Source organism: Melanerpes formicivorus, unplaced genomic scaffold, assembly GCF_026170545.1.
Source record: "Melanerpes formicivorus ecotype bairdi unplaced genomic scaffold, bMelFor1.0.p_v2 SCAF_58, whole genome shotgun sequence".
Taxonomy (NCBI): domain Eukaryota; kingdom Metazoa; phylum Chordata; class Aves; order Piciformes; family Picidae; genus Melanerpes; species Melanerpes formicivorus.
In genome coordinates, this window is record NW_027142410.1 from 3,397,382 (window position 1) to 3,418,566 (window position 21,185).

At 46.8% G+C, this 21,185-nt stretch overlaps 1 protein-coding gene across 3 annotated transcripts in view; it reads right to left on the reverse strand.

The window, feature by feature from the left end:
- The window catches only part of LRP4 (LDL receptor related protein 4), a 98,202-nt gene that overhangs the window by 24,722 nt on the left and 52,295 nt on the right, over positions 1-21,185 (reverse strand). For all 3 annotated transcript variants that reach the window (XM_068161531.1, XM_068161530.1, XM_068161532.1), the window contains exons 3-14: positions 12,184-12,300; positions 10,048-10,161; positions 9,524-9,640; positions 6,971-7,099; positions 5,876-5,995; positions 5,620-5,745; positions 3,291-3,416; positions 2,739-2,873; positions 2,461-2,586; positions 1,122-1,352; positions 656-812; positions 91-308 (exon numbers count right to left, since the gene is read on the reverse strand). In XM_068161531.1, coding sequence (XP_068017632.1) covers positions 91-308; positions 656-812; positions 1,122-1,352; positions 2,461-2,586; positions 2,739-2,873; positions 3,291-3,416; positions 5,620-5,745; positions 5,876-5,995; positions 6,971-7,099; positions 9,524-9,640; positions 10,048-10,161; positions 12,184-12,300 — 1,716 coding nt within the window. The remainder of the gene's footprint in view (positions 1-90; positions 309-655; positions 813-1,121; positions 1,353-2,460; positions 2,587-2,738; positions 2,874-3,290; positions 3,417-5,619; positions 5,746-5,875; positions 5,996-6,970; positions 7,100-9,523; positions 9,641-10,047; positions 10,162-12,183; positions 12,301-21,185) is intronic.

A 21,185-nucleotide genomic window follows, 5' to 3' on the forward strand; every position in this document is an offset into this window, starting at 1 on the left:
AACACAGAAGCAGAAGCCAGTGGCTCTGAAACAAAAGAGCGGCACTGTCTACTGCAGGGAGCACTCCCCACATGCAGCCCTGTTACTCACCTTGGCTAATAACAGCCTTCCTGTTCTGCCCATCAAGATCAGCCCTCTCAATGACGTGATGTTTGGCATCCACCCAGTACATTCGATGTCCTGCATAGTCAATGGTCAGCCCGTTGGGCCAGAAGAGGTGTGTGTCCGCAATGATGCGCCGGTTAGAGCCATCCATGTTGGAGTACTCGATGCGGGGAGTGTTGCCCCAGTCAGTCCAGTAGATAGTGCTGGAGAAGACAGGGAGCAACGTGGCTAGAAAACTCATGTCCCTTATACTGCACCCAGCTTCATTTGCCCCCTATCAGGGCAAAACAGTATGAGCCTGGGTGACAGCCATGGAAGAAGTGACAGCCAGCACCCAACAACACCCAGTACTTTCAGGCTGGTGAAATGTGAATGGCCCAGACACAGAATTAAGACTCTGAAAGCCCCTGGCATTCTCAGCTTTCCCAAACTGGCAATACCAGACAAAGGCTTGAGCCCAGGGGCAGACTTTGTGACCAAGGATGGGGTTTTCAAAGTTCACCTGGAAGCACTTGCCTGGAGAACTCACTGGGGTCATGTTTTCACTCACCCCTCCATAGGATGTAAGGCAATCGCTCGAGGCTTCTCCAGGTTCTGCCACAAAAGCACTTTCCTGTGAGTGCCATCCAGGTTGGCTACTTCGATTCGAGATGTCCCAGAGTCTGTCCAGTATAATTTATCATGGATCCAGTCAATAGCAAGTCCACCTGCTCCAGAAGAGAAAGAATGGATGCAGCACAGAATGAAACCAGGAGCAGGGTCTGTTCTGCAAAAAGTTCCATCTCCCTCTCAGCCTCAGAAGAGGCTGAATTCAGTCCAGTCCTTTCCCCCAATCAACTGAGATTAATTCCAAAGGGACACTGACCTCACATCCATTCCATCCAACCCTTTCTCCTTGCTCAGGAACATGCACTCCATGTTGAATGCTAGGGACCCCAACTTTTCTCCACCCACCAACCCCTATTCTAACAGCACAGTCAGTCCCCAGACCTTTGCGTCGTTTTGTGGTGACGCACCTGGGCTCTCCAGCCCTGTGGAAACCACCTCTTCCACATTACTGCCATTCAGATTGGCCCTCATGATGCGATCAAGAGTGACATCAGACCAAAACACCAGCTCTTTGCTGTGGTGGAAGTCAAGGGCAATGGCATTTTCCAGGTTGTTCAGGAGCAGCGTATACTCTGAGCGATGAGGCAACACTTGTCGGATATCAATTCGATTGGCAAAGAGCAGCACAGGCTCTGGTCCTGAGAATATAGGAGAAGACAGCATTAGAGTACTTTGAGAGAATCCTACCTACCAACACTGCACCAAGTCTCACAACACAGTTTGGAACTATTGGCTGCAAGAAATCAGCTCCCAAGGGCACAACACTTCAGCGAGCTGTTTTTGTATCTTCAATACAGAGTCCTAACTCAAGCAGTTAAAAACCTTCTGGCAAACACTCACTCAGCAAGAAGTGATCATTCTAGGTTGCACCTAAGCCTGCCTCACCTCAGCCTCTGAAATCATACCACTAGGAAACCACTTGACAGCTGGACTATAGTTTCCTTTTCCTATATCCATCTCCTAGCTATACAAACACACATCATCTAACCACACACAAGACAGATGATATCTGCCTCACACAGCTATAAATTCAGAAGGTACTTCCACTGCAGAGAGAGAAGAAAACCCAACCAAATCAGAAAGAACCATCAGGAGGTACTTCCATGGCAGGAAAAAACAAAACCAAACCCCCAAAAGCCAGCAACCACCACCAAACCAAAACTAAAACCACAAATCCAAACCCAGTATCAACATCCTTTGGGGATTTCCTAATGAAATCTTAATTCTGTAAATGGAATTTCTAATTCCTGAGTTCCTACATTGGGAGGGCTGATAAACACAGTTAAACAAGTGCACTGATGTCCTCAAAAAACAGCACATATCCATACAGCAGCCACTAATAGCATTCAGGACTGGTGACCGACAATCAGAGGTCAAACCACACGAAGGTGTGATGCGACCTCACTGACTGGAAAGGTTAAGACACTTCCTGGGCAGGGACAGGGGCAGCAGGTTGTTTTCAACGCAAGGTCTGGGTCACCAGGAATGACTAAGGACCAGGAACAGAAGGCAAAGGCTCTCTCTCCTGGCAGGGAAAGGAAACAGTGAAGCATCTCTCCACAGTCAAAATTACACATAATTTTCACAATGATTGACCTGGGCATATCTAATACAGATCCAGGTATTTCCACTTCTTCACAAGTTGAATTTGTGAACAGCACAATGCTGCTAATGAAGAATTAGAGTCAAAACCATAAGACCTCATCAAACACTTGCACCCCAGAGTAAGGATGAACTCTTCTTTACCTAGAGCTTTGCAGCTACGCTTGTCAGGTCGCAGCTCGTAGCCTTGCTCACACCAGCACTGGAAGCCTCCTTCACTGTTAGTACAGCCCTGGCTGCAGTAACCTTCCTCAGCACATTCATTCACATCTACACATCACAAAGGGAGAAATTTACCATTAGATAGATCATCAACAAGCCAGGCATTCTCACGTGTTTACTTCTGATTTGCACCCTTATCATAGTGGCCAACTTGAAGCACATCAAGCAGCAGGGAGTATGCTACTGCTCCAAAAACACACCTTGGCATGATCGGCCATCTTCCAGGAGCCTGTAACCTGTGTGGCAGGTGCACTGCACCATCCCTCGTACCATCTGGCACTTCTGAGCACAGCCACCATTGTTGACATTGCAGTTCTCCTCCCCCGTTCGTGGGCCTGCAAAAGAAGTGCATGAAGATAACTGAGCTGAAACCACTAGGCAGCTGCTTGTGTCCTCAGCTGCTAGGCAGGAGTCACCCTTCAGAATAGGCTCAGCAAGAGGGGAAGGACACAGGCTGCGCTGGAAGCTGCTTCTTCACAGTCAGAACTCTCCCCTTTAAAGGGACATGGAAGCTCAGGATAATAGGCTTTTAGGATTCACTATCTCTGCAGACAAACTTTGATGCCAAAGTTCACCATCTCCCCATCATTACTTGTCTGCAGGATGTAATTGGCAAAATCACCAAGACCATTTTGCCTTGGTATTCAGCACTCTCACAGTATCACAGTCCAGGCCTCCTTCCTCACACACACCCTTCAGCAACACATTACAGTGCCTCCATTTATGTTTACAACTGAACTTGGAGCACTTACGGCAGTTTTGATGTGGGCTTTCATCACTGCCATCTCCACAATCATTTGCTCCATTGCACAACTTTCTCTGGCCAATACAACGTCCATTCCCACACAGGAACTGGTCTGGAGCACACTGAGGGGTCCCTGCAATAGAGAAAGGGGAAAGTAAGCACACTACAGCTTACTGATGTAACAACAGTCGCAGTGAATAAAAGGACACAGAACATTTTGTAAGACTTGTTCTGAAATTTATATGAGCACAAGTCCATGACTTTGTCTTTCCTTGAATTCAGCTCATCTTGCACTCCCCTTGTGCTCTGCAGATCTTTATGCTGACTTGGAGGCCTACAAGTTCCCCTCCAGACTGAGTTCAGTGTTGCTTTATTGGGACCTTCAGCTATTTAGTTTCTCTCAGAATGACTGGAAGGTCCTGTCATCCTTTGGTTCCGGATTCCACAACACTACTCAGCATGTGTGAGAGAGGAGTCAGTTCCTCACTTGAATCATCTGATATGTCACCCCAGCACGGCTACAGATCTTAAACCTGCAAAGGAATGAGCATCTTGTCCAGCCCTAACTGCGCTGTGACAGACTTGGAATGAGATTTTACATGCGTCCTTGAAATCTGAGCTCAGGCAACAGGATTTCACACATGAGCTACACACTTCAACTTCTGCTGTTGGCAGGGAAACTCTACAGAATTCCTGCAAGTAAAGTAATACTGCTCATAAGGACTTTGCCAAATCTGATCCTTTCTTTAGTGCTGTCCTGCTGCCTCTTCTTATTTCTTGTACCGCTTGGTTAGTGCTTTGCAAATCACCACCCAGGAAAACAACAGGACAACACAACTATCAGCAAAGAAACAATTAGATTGGAAGGCTGCCTGGAGAAGGGCAGTTGTGAGACTACAACATGTAGAAATAAGAACTAACAGACACTCCAGCTGGGAACATAAAACCAACATGCAGATTCACTTCTCAGAGCACAGGAATGTTTTATAGGAATGATTCTGAAACTTGGACTGCATTTGTCATCTTGAACACAACAATCCTTACATCAGCTGATCTCCTAGTATTCTAGGAATCTTCTCTCTAAGGCCAAAAGAAATGTAATTCCATTCTAAATGCAAGAGCTAACATAGGATTTTAACTCTCGCTCCAGACTTGCGGCACACTATTTCACTCAGCGTGGCAGGCATGCGTTGTGCTTGGAAGCTCTGCATTAATTTTTACCTGCTGACCATCACCAGGTTACTAGATTTAATGCAGAACTGCACAACTAACCTTACAGTAACAATAGCTGTGTTCAACCACCTTGGCTTTGGTTTGAGGTGGAGAGGCTGCATTTCAGTGGCTCTTGAAGTTTGATAAGGCTTGTGCACGGCAACGTTCGATACCTCTACATACCTTTGTTACAAGGATGAGGAAAAAAGAGTTACCAGCTTGTCTCTAAGTACAATTGCTTTTTCCAGGACCACCACAATCTCCTGCACGCTGGTGCTCATGACAGCTGACCAGTGTAGAGCAGCTGCTGCCAAATAACCACAAAGCGTGCCTCTCCAGGTCCTCTGAGCTCAGCTGTCCTTGTAGAACACCCACTCTCTTCTCCTCAACAGGCTCCAACAAGGGTTACAGTTTCATAAATCCTTATTGTGATCCCTAAACTTACAGTTTAACACACACTGGTTCAGAAGGGTCAGCGTGCACAGCTAGGCTCCATGCACTGAAATGAATTCACGGATTTAAGGGAAAGTGAAGACTCTAGACATTCCTCAAACCCCAACATAACACCAGGGTCTGTCAAAACACTCCACTTCTCCATAACCACTATTGTAGAAAAGCATGGCTATATGCAAAATGATTACTAGAAAGAGACTCCTGAGCAAATATTTAAGGAAGAAGCTGGCATCCTCAACCTCCAAAAGACTTTATCCTTCACTTCCACTAAATACCCTTTTTGACTCCACTGCCTGTTAGAACTGCTTGGCAGTTCTACAAGGCACCATAAAAGCTATGCAGGAGTATCTAGGCATAATCTATTTGACACAGGTAGCACACCATGTTTCCAAGTCTGAACAGAACCATCTCAGAGCTCTGTGGTAATTGATAGTGTAGGGACAGGATAGAAAGATACAGGAATTGGGTATCTGACCAGAAAATTACATCACTTAAGTTAAAGCACAAAGACCTGCACCTGTCTGCAAGCATCTAAGACAACCTTTAGATCCCATTCTTTAGCAAGGACGGAAACTCTAGGCTGAACTCAGTGAAGCAAGCCAACAGACTTCATGACCTACTAGCTCCAGAATGAAAACATTAGCTATAAGCAGCAAGGCTGCAGGACAAACCTGTGTTCTCACAGTTCTCCTCATCACTGTTGTCATAGCAGTCATCCTCCCCATCACAATGCCAGGACAGACGGACACAGCGCCCTGATTTACAGCGGAACTGGTCAGCTGTGCACATAGACGTAGCTGAGTGACAACACAAGAACATTACACAGGCAAGAAGAAGGATCAGAAGGAACCCAATTCAAAAGCTAAGTCCCAAGCACTCTTTTGCATCCACAGAAAGTGAACACTTCCACCAGCTGCCAGTACTCACTGCAGTTCCTCTCATCTGATTGGTCGTCACAGTCAAAGTCTCCATCACACCTCCAGCCGGCATTAATGCACATGCCGCTGTTGCACATGAACTCTCCAGAGCGACAAGGCTGGTGAGATGCTGCAGAGATGGTAAAAGACAGGAAGAACAAAACTCAGGACACAGATCAATGTAACATCCCCAAAGCCTGGCACCATTTTTACTGTTCCACCACTGTGGAACTCAGTCCTGAATGGACTCCCCTTGGAAGCTGCTTTAGTTACTGTATACATAAGTGCGCTGACTACACAGTTCCCATCACCACTCTCACAAGTTTAAAAAACAAACAATAAAGGAAGAGCCAGCTTATGTGTAAATAATTAAGACTGCAGTCTGCACTTCAAATTCTCTGCAGCCAATGCAAAATCCATCTAGGTTTGCCATTCAGAAGTTTAGAATAAAACTTTATTTAGAATAAACCAAACCAGGTTGGAAGAGACCTTCAAGATCATCGTGTCCAACCCATCAACCAATCCAGCCCACCCAAACAGCTAACCCATGGCACCAAGCACCCCAGCAAGTCTCCTTCTGACCACCTTCAATGACGGCGACTCCACCACCTCCCTGGGCAGCCCATTCCAATGGGCAATCACTCTCTCTGTATAGAACTTCTTCCTAACATCCAACCTGAACCTCCCCTGGTGCAGCCTGAGACTGTGTCCTCTTGTTCTGGCTGGGAGATTTGGGGCTGTTCAGCATGGAGAAGGCTGAGAAGGGATCTGATCAATGTTTACAAGTGCTTTTAAGGTTGGGTGTCAAGAAGAAGGGGCCAGTCTCTTTTCACTGGTGCCCTGTCATAGGAGGAGGGGCAACAGACACAAACTGCAACACAGGAAGTTCTGCCTCAACATGAGGAGAAGCTTCTTTCCTGTGAGGAAGAAAAAGCACTGGAATAGGCTGCCCAGAGAGGCTGTGGAAAATCTCCTTTTCTGGAAACTTTCAAGACCCATCTGGACTCCTTTCTGTGTGACCTGCTTTGGCAGGAGGGCTGGAATAGATCTCCAGAGGTCCCTTCCAACCCCTACCATTCTATAATATCACCCTGCACTAACTTACAGCAGTCAGATTCATCAGACCAGTCTCCACAGTCATCATCGCCGTCACAGTGGTAGATGTCCAAGATGCAGCGCCCATATGCACACTGGAACTCCTCCAAGCTGCAGGTGGCAGCTGGAACATCTGATGCTAATGAGGGAATCAAAAGGGAAAATGCCTGAGATGACAGCACACAGACCAGTTCAGATGCAACCTCCTCAGTTTATTAACAGGCTAGCAAGTATACAGCAGCAAGGTGTTGGGAGATTAGGAGCCACTGCTGCATATTTCTGCATGACTTGCATTCCTGAGAGGAATTTGAATGTTGTTTGTGCTTCACTGAGGGGCAGGTTAAAGCCTATGTATAAAGACACCTGTGCAGACAACTTGCTAAAACTGAAAAATAGTCTGCATAGGATGTCAGTCTATAAACTAACTTTCCAAGACACATTACGTTCTAGAGAAGAAAACAGCTATGAAAAAGGAAGGTGTGAGAAATTGTTACATTTGGCTTTGGCAAGGGGAAGGTGGGTGCCCGGCCTTGCTGGGGGCTGCAGTGTTCCAGCCTTAAGCTGATTGGCTGCTTGTAGTCTGTGTTGTGTAGGATGTGTATTGGGAGAGAAATAGAAGGGGGGAGTGAGGCGTCGAGGTGTCGGAGACCGGCTGGGAGCGATGGGGTCAAGAGTGCAACTATTATCCCAGCCCTGATGTCCACAGCCAACAACGAGCGGGACTGGGACTTGGGAGGGTGGGGGGTGGGTTTGGAGCATGCTTGGGAAGTGTAAAGGGATTTGTGGAGATATTTATGAATATGCATAAGTTTGTCGTCCATATAAGCTCAACTCATGTTGTTATGGTGTGCCTCTAGTGAGTCTGCTGTGTGCCCAGCGCTGTTTGCCTCCATTGTATAATAAACTGCTTGTACTTAAAACTTAGCAGTGAGCTTGTTTCTCACACCACTGCTCTCTGTTCAACAGTTCACTATGAGGAAAGGGAGGGAAAATATTCTGAGTCCTACTCCACAGAATCTGACGCCTCTTCTCAGACTGCGCAGAGAATGAGCGGCGTGTTTCAGGCATATGAGCACTGCAACCGAAGAGCTCTGAAACTAAACCCACCAAACAAAAGGGAAAAGACAGACTGACAGACAGACTGACAGCTTAGAAAGTGAACTACACCTGCCTCTCCAAGCTGAAGTAGTGTGCAGGGGCTGCAAGCATGCTTTACTTCAGTGAGTATCCAGTGGCTGGATGCTAAAAAGTGAGCTAACACCTACCTCATCAAAGGAGCCTGAAAGGAGTGTTTGGGTCTCCTTCAGGTAAAAACAAAGACAGGGAATTCTCACATAGTGTGATTTGGTTATAGCACACACACTCACAAGAGAAACACACCCAAACAAACAAAAAAACACCCCAAAAAACCCACAAAAAGAATAGTGTAGTCCCAGTTTGTCCTAGATAAATGACAAGCAGGACTAGAGATAAGGAAAAGATGACAATCACAAGGAGGAAGATAAGAGAAAGAAGTGTGTTAGTTAAAATGCCCTATAGACCAAACTGCCTGCCCCAACTGCAGATGCACTGCAGCTCAGAGAAGCAGGGGCATCACTTCTGGGTGCCCCCTCTACTCATATAGGAGGAAAAGCTGAAACATCTCCCATCCTTCAAGGCCTGCAGGGAAGTGCCAAGCAAGGCAGTGAGGAAAGGAGAGAGGGAAAGGAGGAAAGAGGCTGGCTTCCTCTTAGAGCCCTTTCCTAGCTTAGAAATGTTTGCAGCCTCTGGCACCCTGCCAGCTCTCATTATCTGGAGAGATAAAAGACCATTCCCCCATGCATCCACTCCCCCTACCCTTCAAGAGCTGGCGGCCCTGATCCCCCTCCCAGAGCCTTTTGAAGTTTCCTGCTATCTAGAACAAATTCTGCAAAATGCCTTTGAGAGCAGTGTGGGGGAAGGGACAACTGCGACTTCCACAGACAAGACAGAGAATGTGGGGGCTAGGACTCCTGTCCCACTTACTACATGCCTGAGAAGGTGGAGGAGCCCTCTCACACACCCACTTCCCCCATCAGTCACTTCTTTGGACAATGTCCTGCACAAAGCATCCAAGTGAAGAGGGGCTGGGCGGGCAGGCAGCCCCTGCAGTGTGCCAGCTGAGAACATGCAGTCTCTGAGGGTTCTGTCAATGGTCAGAGCCCTCTCTGAAATTTCATGCAGGATTCAGACAAGAGGAAAAAGAAGGTAATGGTCTTCCCCCTTCCTCCTTGCCCTCCAACTCCTACAGTTTTATACAGAACTGTATTCAGTAAAACATCAGCATCCTGGTCTGGCTCAAGGTCACACAGCCATGGAAAGGAGATGAGAAGCAGCTGGGCACAGACAGTGCCTGTGAGGTAACACAGGAGATAAAACCATTTTCTTCTGCCCTCTCAGGCAGGCAGCAGAAGCCAGCATGGCTGCCAGAACAGGCAGGACTACCTTGTGTTTCACCTCTACTGCAGAAAACATGCCAAACCCCAAGACAGGAGTAGGACCGAAGGGCTATTTCCTATGATCACAAAGCAAGGAGAGAACTTACGGCAATTCTCTTCATCAGAGCCATCCTTGCAGTCCGTGTCACCATCACAGAACCAGTGCTCAGCTATGCAGCTACCGTCACTGCAACGAAACTCCTTCTCTGAGCACTTCCTCATATCTGCAGAGACAGCACCACAAACAAAGCCTTGGCTTTTCTCAGAGTACCCAGGAAACAACCTCCCCATTCTCCTGAAGCTCAGAGGGCACCCACAAACAGGACTGCTCATTAAATCTTACATACCCAATGTCACGTAGTCCCTGAGCATAACCATCACTGTTCATTTAAATAAGTGTGTTGGATTCAAAAGAAATCCAAAGGACTTTGCAATGGCACGTTAAGGAATAATGAGTCTCGAGTGATTTTTGCCTGGCAGGTAAACCACACAGCCCAAGATCCCAATCAGCCAGCCCTGGGAACAGAAGCCCAGACCAGACAAGCGAGCTGCAAGCCCTTGCCATGCTGCGGGACCCTATAGCCATACAGGTTGGAGCCTGTGCACAGACTGGCAGTGCCACATTACTCACCACACTGCTCATCACTGTTGTCACCACAGTCATTGTCACCATCACAGTGCCACAGGCTACGGATGCAGTATCCATTCTGACATGAGAACTCATCTTCCTCGCACTCCCGTGGAGCTGCAAGGACACAAAAGTAGTAAGGTGAAGGCAAAGCAAGAAGATTTGTCTTGCAGAACACCAAGGATGGACATGCTACAAACTGAGCAACTTTTGTCCTCCAAGGAACCACAACGTTGGAGAGCTGATTGCCCTTTGCCTATCAATACCAGGAAGGCCACTGTAAGATTTCTTGAGCGTCTCTATTCCACTCCATCCACAAGTCAATACTACATCAGTTTCTAAAACCAGGTAACATGAGCTGGAGGAAGTGCCTGGAACAAAGAGATGGAGCTGCCCAGCCTGTGCTGGTACTCCAGCAAGGCCTCAAGCCAGGCTCAAGAGCTCTCTGCATGGAAAAAAAAGGTGATGTAGGTCTCTTCTAACTCTTCTAAAAAGAATGAATAGGCCCTATCATTATCTAAGAAAGAATTGCTGGCAGAATTCTAGCTCCCCCTCCTTTTCACAACACCAAAGTTATCTTCAAAGGAAAGGAAACGTTCATTGAAAAGGGAGAGAGAAAATGCAAACTTCCTCTTCTGAAGTCCTCAGTATTTCCAGCCTCATTCCACCCTCTTTGCCAGTTTTCTAAGGAAGCTTGTCTGCAGACCAGTGAGGAAAGGAAAGGGACTGCAAAATTAACACCTGAAAACCTCAATCCAACATAAATGCTTCTATGGTTACGTGTTAGTCTGCACGGTACTCTGAGAATCTCTTATTCACAGAGCCTTGCTTTCTTCATTAGTCTCCAAATATTTTGATCATGGCCTTCTCCACTGCTGTCTCAGACATGAGGGCATTTCAACTCTTTTGTGGAAAACAGAAGATCAAACAGACCCAGACCTATCTACCTTTTCTCTGAACAGACTGGAAAACTCACCCTAGTTCTGCAACCCAAAGCATCACACAGGAAGTGAAAACCTTAAATCTTGCTTCCTGGCCCTCTGCCCAAAAAGGCAGGCAAAGATCAAGGGCATACTGATCAAATAGTGAATTAATTTCCAAGCTCATATTTGGCATAGAATACTCCATAGGCAAGAGATTTATTTGTGCATTTCCTGAGGTGTGTCTCCTCCATCACAGCACCATGGACACAACTTCTTTAGAATTCAAGGCCTGGAGAGTAATGTTTACTAAGCAGCTGCAACCGTCTCAGCCAGACAGCAAAATAGATCTGCTCCGAGTTGTAGCCTGAGACCAGCCCTAGGAACCACTGCAGATTCAGAGAAGGCAAAGCTCCAGTGCTGCATAACACACTGGCTCTCTGACATGTGCTGCCACATAGGGACCTGACAATGTGTTGTGGAGAAAGAAAGTTGTATCTCTGAACATCTTTTGCTGATGGAAGCCAATTGCAAGGAACCCAATCACAAGTAACACAAAGGGGAAAGGAAGGGGCCAAACTCCAAAGACTCAACCAAAATTCTCTCCATTTGTAGAAGAACAAGCTCATAGCTAGCAGCCCACCATGGCAGCTCTTTTGAAGAGGGTGCCTCACATGGCAGCGGACAGACAGCTTTGAGGGTCACCTGTCCTTTTGTTGGCAGCATCCCTACAGCACCTTCCTCTCAGGGAACTTTATTTGCATGGAGAAGATGCTGGGGACAGCCCGGGACAGCCCAGCACAGCAGAAAAGTCAGACAGCGGAACCTGAGGCCACAGGAAGTCAGCCAGACAGGCAGTTCAGTAGGATTTGGCAGAGGTTAGGTGTTTCCAGAACAGGGCAGGACACAAAGTGCTCAGCTCAGGGAAGTGCTTCATGGGACGTTAACTAGCAAGGCTTCAGGGAATAAACGGTTCTCCAGCTGGATGGATAAGCATTCCCTCCCCCAGGACACACAACTGAACAGCAAGCCAGGTGCCAGGGCTTACGGACATCAGGTACATACCTCTGTCAGAGGCAGGATATAGCTTATTAGGAACCAAAGGTCTGATTTGGTGGATAAACTCTTACATTCCTGTAATAAAACCAGTCCATTTTCTCTAGCTATGGCAGGCAGGCACTGCACCCACCCACCTTCCACCCTTAAAGAGGTGACTTACGGCAGTCCTGTTCATCAGAATCATCCTCACAGTCGTTGTCTCCATCGCAGACCCATGACCGGCGGATACACTTCCCATTGTCACAGTGGAAGTCCAAAGGGGAGCAAGTAGGTAGCACTGCAACAGCAAAGAAACACACCATGAAGATGCAGCCAGCCTCTTTCCTTGAAAGCAAAGGGCCTTCCCCCCTAAAGAAAAAGTGCTACACCTCTTAGAAACAAAAGACAAAATGTCAAGTGATGAAGAAGAGCTGTTTCTCAGATGGGGACCAGGGTAGATCTGTGGCTTGACAGGCTCTTTTCCCCAGAGCAGCGCTGAACTTCCCACAGTAAAGCAGCCACCACAACTGCCCCACTGAGTTCCACTTTTCTCTTTCACCCCTGAGCCTGCCTAACTGCACATGTTTTATAAAAAGCAAAACTGCATTATCAAGGAACAATGAGTACAAGATAGAACACAGAAGGTTCCACCACAACATAAGGAGACACTTCTTTACCATGAGGGTGATGGCTCAAGCACTGGAACAGGCTGCTCAGAGAGATTGTGGAGTCTCTTTCCATGGAGACTTTCAAAACCCACCTGGATGTGTTCCTGTGTAGCCTGCCCTAGGTGATCCTGCTTTGGCTGGGGGGTTGGACTTGATGATTTCTGGAAGCCCCTTCCGACCCCCAACATTCTGTGATTCCCTGCCTGCTTTCCACTACAGTCCATCCTGTTTCTATTACACAAGCAGTTCTTCAGAGTGAGAACTATCAGAAGCAATGATGTTTTTGAGAACAGGATTTTGCAAGGTGCATGTGTGTGTGTCTGTGTGCTCAGCACAGAGATGGCATTTTTGGCTAACAAACCTGCAAGCAGAAGGTTAGAGGAAATCACCGCTTGGGATAATTTGATGTACCTCAGGCATCGGCAACAGGCTCCAAACATTGGTAAAGTCTTCAGAAGAGACAGAGGAAGGGGAAAGACATGGGATGAGGCTTGCCTACACAGGAGTCTGCTGGCAATGGAGTGGAACCAAAACCCACAGTGTTTGAAGAGGCCTGGAGCTACAAAGCTGGAATTCAGGGGGGAGCATCAGCCGTATCCTTCCCCCCAAAGATGAGAAGAACACTCAACCCCAGGAGGTTCATGCTTTTAAGTGCTGCCAGCTGTGGTAGAGAAAGGGCTGCACAAGACTGTTCCTGACAGGTGGGTTCTCCAAAGAGCAATATTCACTCAGCAATGCAAAGGGGCAAGGACTGGGGAGGTTAGTGCCTGAAACCCTTTCATCCCAGCCCAGCTTGCCGACAGCACTGCCCATCTGTCACCAGGCAGGCCAGCCCTCTTCTGCTATGCTGCTACTTCTTTCCCTGCCAACACTACTCTGGAGGTGGGAGTGTGATGGGAGGGAGGCAGGAACAAGTATAAGGTGAAGACAGCAGCCACACATACTGGGAGAAGAATTTAATACAGAGAACAAACAGGCATGTTTTCAGCTTCCTCATCCTTCCACTTTCCCTTGGCCCAGCACTGCTGCCAACGTCCTGTGAAAGCAGCACAGATTACAGGGTACAGAATCAATCACTGCTCTCTGCTGCAGGCCCTCCAACACTTCTTCTCATGGGCCTATCCTAAAAGCCTACCACCCTAAGAACACACTGATGCAGTGAAATTCAGATTTGCTCCACCATCTCTTTTCCTAACTGCAAATTCTGATCATCTTCTCAGGCTGTCCCTGCAGGCAGCAGTATGACAGACACAGGCATGTCTGCATCTGAGAGGACATCACTGCAGACACCACTGCTCTCCATGCTGAACCCTGCACTAGGTGACAAACTACAGAATGTGGCACAGGCCCTTGAGAAGAGTTCCAGAATACTTACACACAGGAAGTTCCACACCTACATGAGAGAAAACTTATTTCTTTTGAGGGTGACAGAGCACTGGAACAGGCTGCCCAGAGAGGTTATGGACTCTCCTTCTCCAGAGACTTTCAAGACCCATCTGGATGCCTTTCTTTGGCGGGGGGGCTGGACTCAATGATCTCCAGAGGTCCCTCCCAATCCCTACCATTCTATGATTCTTCCCATCTTGTCCAGGACACCCCATGCAGATATACATCCAGGTCAAATCCAGACACTTCTAGGCCCCAGAGAGGCAAGCATACAAACCTGTCACACATGTTTGTCAGCCCCCCAATCTTCCAATGGCTTATCCATTTCCTTACATTGCATTTTCTCTGAGCATCCCTGTTCCACTGCATCAGAATGGAGAGGGAAGCAGCCTCCCCTTCTTCCCTAAGGCAGGCAGGAGGGGAAAACACTCCATTTCCCAAACACTGCTTCCAAACAAAACCAAGAGAGATTTTTTGATTCAGAGGACCAGTCCCACAGAACAGTTCTCTCTCCCCAAGCACAGCTTCAATACATTGTACACTGAGCTAACCTCCTCTGGCCTCAGCTGCAGTTTCAGGACTAAGACCATCCCCCCCCAGCACATGCTTTTCTGTCTGCTCTCCCCAGTCCCAGCGTGACTAATCACCAAAGGACTGCACAGGAGCCACCTGGAAAGGCATTTGCATACTGACTCTCCAGGGGAGAATTCTTCAGGCTCCCAGAGGGTTAGGCCATTAGCCCTGGTTCGGGGCAGACACCATTATCCCTCTGAACTGCTGTGTCCCTTCATGACATCACAACACAAAATGCAATTCCACCCCTACCAGGAGCAGTTCAGCCAATTTCATACTCCCCCTAAATATAAAAATCGAGCTTCAAGCACTGGGGAGGGGGAGCAGGGGGATGAGGGTGAAACACAAAGGAGGACTTAATTCCTACCCCAGCAGACAGCAAGTGTGTGCCAGCCCAGACAACACCAGAGGGGTAGATAAATCCACTTCTACAGCAGTTCACCTTTAAAGGAGGAAAAACACAAATCCACTTAAGACAAAACAACCCCAAACCAAACTAATGAATGAAGACTGATGTTTCATAGAGCAGAGGAACTGCCAATGGGATCAGGGCAGGGATCATAAACTTGTAACCTGACTCTAATAATGGTCAGAAACAGATGTTTCACAAGAAAATGCAAGATATTCCAGGAGCAGCTTTCACGTGGGGGCAGTCTCTTACTCTCTCTAACCTCTGCTTCCCAGCTTTGACCTCCCAATCCACAAACACTTCTCTCCATTCAAAAGTAAACTGCCTGCTCAGATACATTCTTGTATTTCCTTCTATTCTTTCTAAAGACACCAGGCTGCAGCTCCACTGTACAGCTCTTTGCACTAGGCTAATTATTCAGCCCTTTTGTTGGTCATTGATTGCCTCATATTTTGATGACTTTTATTCCTATTGAATTAAAGCTGAAAGCTTACCACTAGCCCAGAGTTAATGTTTAGTGCTGCTGTAAATATCTCCAAAGTGTTTGGACAACTGAAGTTAAGAGGAAATTTGAAAGTTAAGAAGTCACACTTAGGACATTCAAGCAACCTCAACTACAATTGGTTCTGACATCATGGAGCAGCTACACAATTTAAGTGTATTGCTTTAACTCATATAACACAAAAGTCACAATTCCATAGTCAGAAGCAGAGTACATGGCTGCAGGAATTTCACTGCCAAAGATGAAGCAAGACCTCTCTGGACAGGAAGATTAGAAATATAACCTCTACAGTCCCTTCCCAGCTCGATGCTGATGCTTGCAGGAGCATGGGACAGTTCTCTCTCTTCAGCCCCACCTCCCCACCCTGTAAAATTAAGGGTATTTATTACTTCCTATAAAAGCTGCAAGTTCTTCATGGGCACTGCTTCCACTGATGGAGAAAGCACTCAGAGACTGCAGGAACATGCTTTCATCGCTGCTCATAGCAGGATTAGGTAATGCAACAGTAAACATAGTTAAGCCTCATCCTCCCTTCCCTGCTCAATTCCAGCTTGATCTCTCCACATCTGTGCAAAGAAACAGTATTTTCCTAAAAGAAATGGGCAAAGGCAAGTCCTGGGATGCAGCTGAAGACAGACAAATGCCCAGACAGACAAGAATTAACCTAACCCCCAAAGCAGAGAAACAGGATGGAGAACAAGCCCAAGGAAGGGGAGCTGACGGGAAGAGCTAGGCTGGGCAGCAACAGCCCAAAAAAGCACATCTGTCAACTGACAGTGAGCAACACAAAAAGGCCTTTGAACTTCCAACCACTTCCCTGAGCTCATCCCTCTGCATGGTCACACTGGACATCATCCAAGGTCTCAGCAAAGCTAGGACTATCGTAAGCCTGCTATTCCTCCCCCTCTCCCAACTCCTATTACACAGGGCACTCTTTTATGGCCGAGCAGAAGGGGAAGGGGGAGGGGGAGGGCAGAGGGAAAAGGGAAGTTTATAAGGTGAAACGTAGGCTCAATCACGTTCCACTGTCCTTTGAACACTTTATCATCCCTGGTGCCTGTGGTGAGCAGGTTGCTTTGTACCCAAGGACAGTGAGCCACTGGAGTTCAGATCTTGGACACAGCAATTTGAAACACGAATCCATTCTCAGGCAGAAAGAGGAGACGCTGCATTTTACTAACTACAGTTTGAAAAAACTAGTTCAAGAATAATATCAACTGTTTCCAGGCACACTGCTGAACTGTATTTAAAGATGTTGCTGGTCAAGAGGAAAAAAAAAAAGAGAAAGAAATTTAAGAGAGTATTGGCACCCAATCTTTCACAGCCCTTTGATCACAAGTGCTCTGCCTGAGGGGGCACTGCAGTAATTTTGAGGCCTGTTAAAGGAAACACACGTCCTCCAAGCCCAATAAAATGAACTGTGCTTGGGGATATGGAACTGGTATCTTTTCAAGAGAAACCTGTGAACTTAGATTAAGCATTCCTGATTAGTAGAACTTGGGAGTTTAGCAGTGAAACTTCACCTGGGCTCTTGCATCTGACCTCAAGACTGGTGACTAAATGAAGGGCAGAGGGAAGATGATTCTTTTAAAAAGTTCCCATTAACTTTAGTGAAAGATCTGTCAGATTCTTAACTTTACAGCACCTCAAAAAAAAATTGTCATGGGACTAATAAGCAAGGTTATACAGACAGTCCTGTTCCTGGCAAGGAAGAGACCCTCTCTCAGGCTTGAATGAGTTGTAGCTCAACAGGAATTGCCCAAACTTCCCAATAAGATGGGAACAATAGACTGCTTTCAGTAAGCTTTAAGATAAAAGGAGGAAATCTTCTTCAGTCTCTTTAAGTGAAAAAGTATTGTACAACACGACACAGAGCTAAGCAAGGCAGTCTGTGTCCCAAGGAGCTACACATTTACAAGCTGATTAGGTACGACACAGATCCAAAATCCAGTTCAAGAAGGCTCTGCTGGGGGGTGGTTACAAGGGGATTTGGTGTATCTTAGGAGAAACATAACTATTTATCAATCCTCAGGCCAAGTTTACTCAGTTGTCCTTTCACCCTTGCCACAGGAAGTAAGACTCATTCACACCACAGTGGACTTCAAAGCACATGCAGGAGGGCAGAATGAAAACCATTCCTCTGCTTGCATGCGGCTTTCGTTAAGGACAGTCCAAAGTAGTCTCTGTTGGCACAAGGCAGGAAGGCAGCTGAGCTACTCTGTGCATGTGTAGCAAGGCCTTCCAAGCCAGACACTGTCAGCAAGCCAGAGAGCTGACCCCAGAGAAAGTCTATGAAGCTGGCATGACAGCTGGGAGGTCGCTTATTACTATTATTACTACAGCAGCCTGCACTGCAAACATGATCCAGAGCAGGAAGTAAACATGTCACAGAATAATTGGCTGCCATCACAGCCCAGCTAGAAAAACTGCTCCTGTCACAGCCAGGTAAGCAGAGGCAGGGCTCTCCCCAAAACAATGAAAAAACACCTACAAAAAGCAGACATTCTGAGGGCATCAACACGAATGGAAAATGCCTGTGGGGTCCATAAAGGACAAGAGTTGGAATAAAACCAAACCAAAACTTCATGCAACTAACTCTGAAAGTGGGTTTTATTTATAGTTTGTAATAGAACATTAGAAACAAACAAAACCAACAGCAACAAAAAACACAACCAGCAAAACACCCACAACCACACCACATTTTAAGATCCTGCAGAGCTGCAAATCCTCTCATTCACTGCCAAGTATCTTGTGTGTGTCCCCTCCCTTTTTTTTAACACAGTACATTTCAAGGTATATGTCACTATTTAAATGAAGAGACAGATTACCTATTTAAGGTCAGATGCTCTCACTAATATAGAATTCAATAAACTCCAGTCAACTACTGAAGCATATGCAGTGCTGTGTAGACACAGATACAACACTGAACCTTGACAAAGTGATTTTCACCTCTCTCCTCACTCCATGTTTCACTCTCTTGTTTTATTAGTAGTCTAGCAGTCTAATGTCTTCCCACTCTCTTGTCCACTTCCCAGTGACACAGACAGAACTCTCTCAGGAATTCATTCTTGTCATTGTATTGTCACAAGGATGAGCAGAGGGCTGGAGCACCTCTCCTATGAGGACAGACTGAAGGAGTTGGGGCTGTTCAGTCTGGAGAAGAGAAGGCTGTCCCTGGAGGTGTTTAAGCCCAGGCTGGATGAGGCTCTGGCCAGGCTGATCTAGTGTGGGGTGTCCCTGCCCATGGCAGGGGGGTTGGAACTAGCTGATCCTTGTGGTCCCTTCCAACCCTGACTGATACTATGATACATATGAGCTGATACACTGAAGGAAAAGTAGGCCTTAAAACAAGTATGTTGCAGCTTGCTTTCTCTGCAAAGTCAGGACATCCACAGGAGGAAGAGGAAAATCCTGTGACTCTGTAAAACCAGCTTGCAGCAGACCAGTGGAAATGTGGGTTTCCCTGCAATCACTTCTGCTCACTTTTATGATCAGAGACATTTACTTGATATTGTAATTCTTGTCTTTAAAACTTAAGAGCTGTGCTCCCACACATTGCTGAAGAACAACCTCACCGGCTTTACCTAGCGCCTCAGAAAAACCAGCCTAAGTGGTTGCACAGCCTTGGGTCTGTGAGTCAGAACAAATCACTGGGCTCACTCCAGCATTAAGACTAGACCCCTGGGTTTTGAGGAATCTCACAAGTTGCTTTTTTTTTTTTCCAAACAAGGTGTTCAATATATGTGGGGCTCATAGGATGACTTCATAAGAACAAGTCAAATCTACAGCTCAATATGTGTATTAAAAAGAATTCACCAATTTTGGACCTTGAATCAGTCAGCAAATAGAAAATACCTCAAGGTCAAGATAGAGAAGTGGTCCAAAATGTCACTCTAACCAGAGCACTATATAGATGTCACAGGCAGATGGCCAGGAAGTAAAGAAAATCTGTGAATGGACCATTCTTGTGCACCATGTGCAAGCACCAGGGTTGGTCTGTGAGAAGCTTAAACTGATTTTAAATTGGAGTTGCTGTTCCAAGGGGCTCACATCCTACCCCTTCTCTTGCACTCCTGTTGCCTTCTTTGTGCTTTGGCACAATCAGCAAACAGATCAAATGGAAAACTGACCCCACACCTTCACAAGGGTTGTGTATGTCAAGCAAAAGAGATGGATTTAACAATCTGTTCCAGCAGAGTTTCAGTGCCATAATATCTGAGCAAGATAGGAAATAGGACAGACAACTACCATGAACCTATAGCATAGCACCATTCTAACAGCTACCATGTATCTGAACTCATAAGGAGCACCTACTCAAAGCAAGACTCAGCAGGCCTAATGGAGTCAGTTTTTCCAGGGCCTGTGCACTGCAGTCTAGCATGTATGTGCTGAAGCCATTCACTTGATGTTTTTATAGTCCTTAACCCCACTGCTTATCTTTGGTTTTAGCTTTCTTCTCTCCACTAAACTGCTTTCAGAGTACTTCTGGCTGTCAGCTGAATAAGTTGTCCTCTTTGTACTTATTCCACTACAATGCAAGATTGAAAGAGAGCACTTCTATTCCAGTCCTTCCCCTTGAGTCACTTCTCTACTCTGTGTAAATGCAGCTCTTTATCTTCCCTCCCATCTACTGTTCTCCTCTGTAAATGCTAGCTTACCTCTTCCACTAAACTGCAGAAATTGCACAAGCTGTGGTCTGAATAAGAGGCTTAAACATTCCCACCTTACACATCCTGTATTCTAGACATCTCCTTTTGCTTCAGTCTTCTTCCTCCCTTTGCTTGTTAGAAACGGTAAATTAAAGGCGGCAGAAGTCAAACCCTGTTCCTGCGTTCCCTGCCTCACTTGGCTCTCTGTCTCTACTTCATAGAAATTCCCAACCTCCAGTGCCTGAGAGTATCAGCAGATTGACTATAGTTCACTGATGCTCCCTAATTTGCACAGCTTCTGTTCAAATGCATATGGGCCAGATTCCCTTGAACTATTAATAACCACAGCTTTACCGTGCAAGACCAAAAGGCCCCTCTTGTCCAGGCCACAACACGAGACGCGATGCAACGGCAGATGCCACAAGAGCGTGAGGACATGGCATGCAAGTAAACCCTCTCTCAGAAGACAAAATCTGCCCCTCTTTTTCATACAAAGATTTCACAGTATCACAAAGGTTGGAAGAGACTTCAAGGATCATCAAGTCCAACCTATCAATACAGACCTCATGCCTAGACCATGGCACCAAGTGCCACGTCCAATCCCCTCTTGAACACCTCCAGGGACGGTGACTCCACCACCTCCCTGGGCAGCACATTCCAATGACAAATGACTCTCTCGGTGAAGAACTTTCTCCTCACCTCCAGCCTAAACTTCCCCTGGTGCAGCTTGAGACTGCGTCCTCTTGTACTGGTGCTGGTTGCCTGGGAGAAGAGACCAACCCCTTCCTGGCTACAACCACCCTTCAGGGAGTCGTAGAGAGCAAGAAGGTCTCCCCTGATCCTCCTCTTCTCCAGGCTAAACAATCCCAGCTCCCTCAGCCTCTCCTCACAGGGCTGTGCTCAAGGCCTCTCCCCAGTCTTGTTGCCCTTCTCTGGACATGTTCAAGTGTTTCAATGTCCTTCTTAAACTGAGGAGCCCAGAACTGGACACAGTAC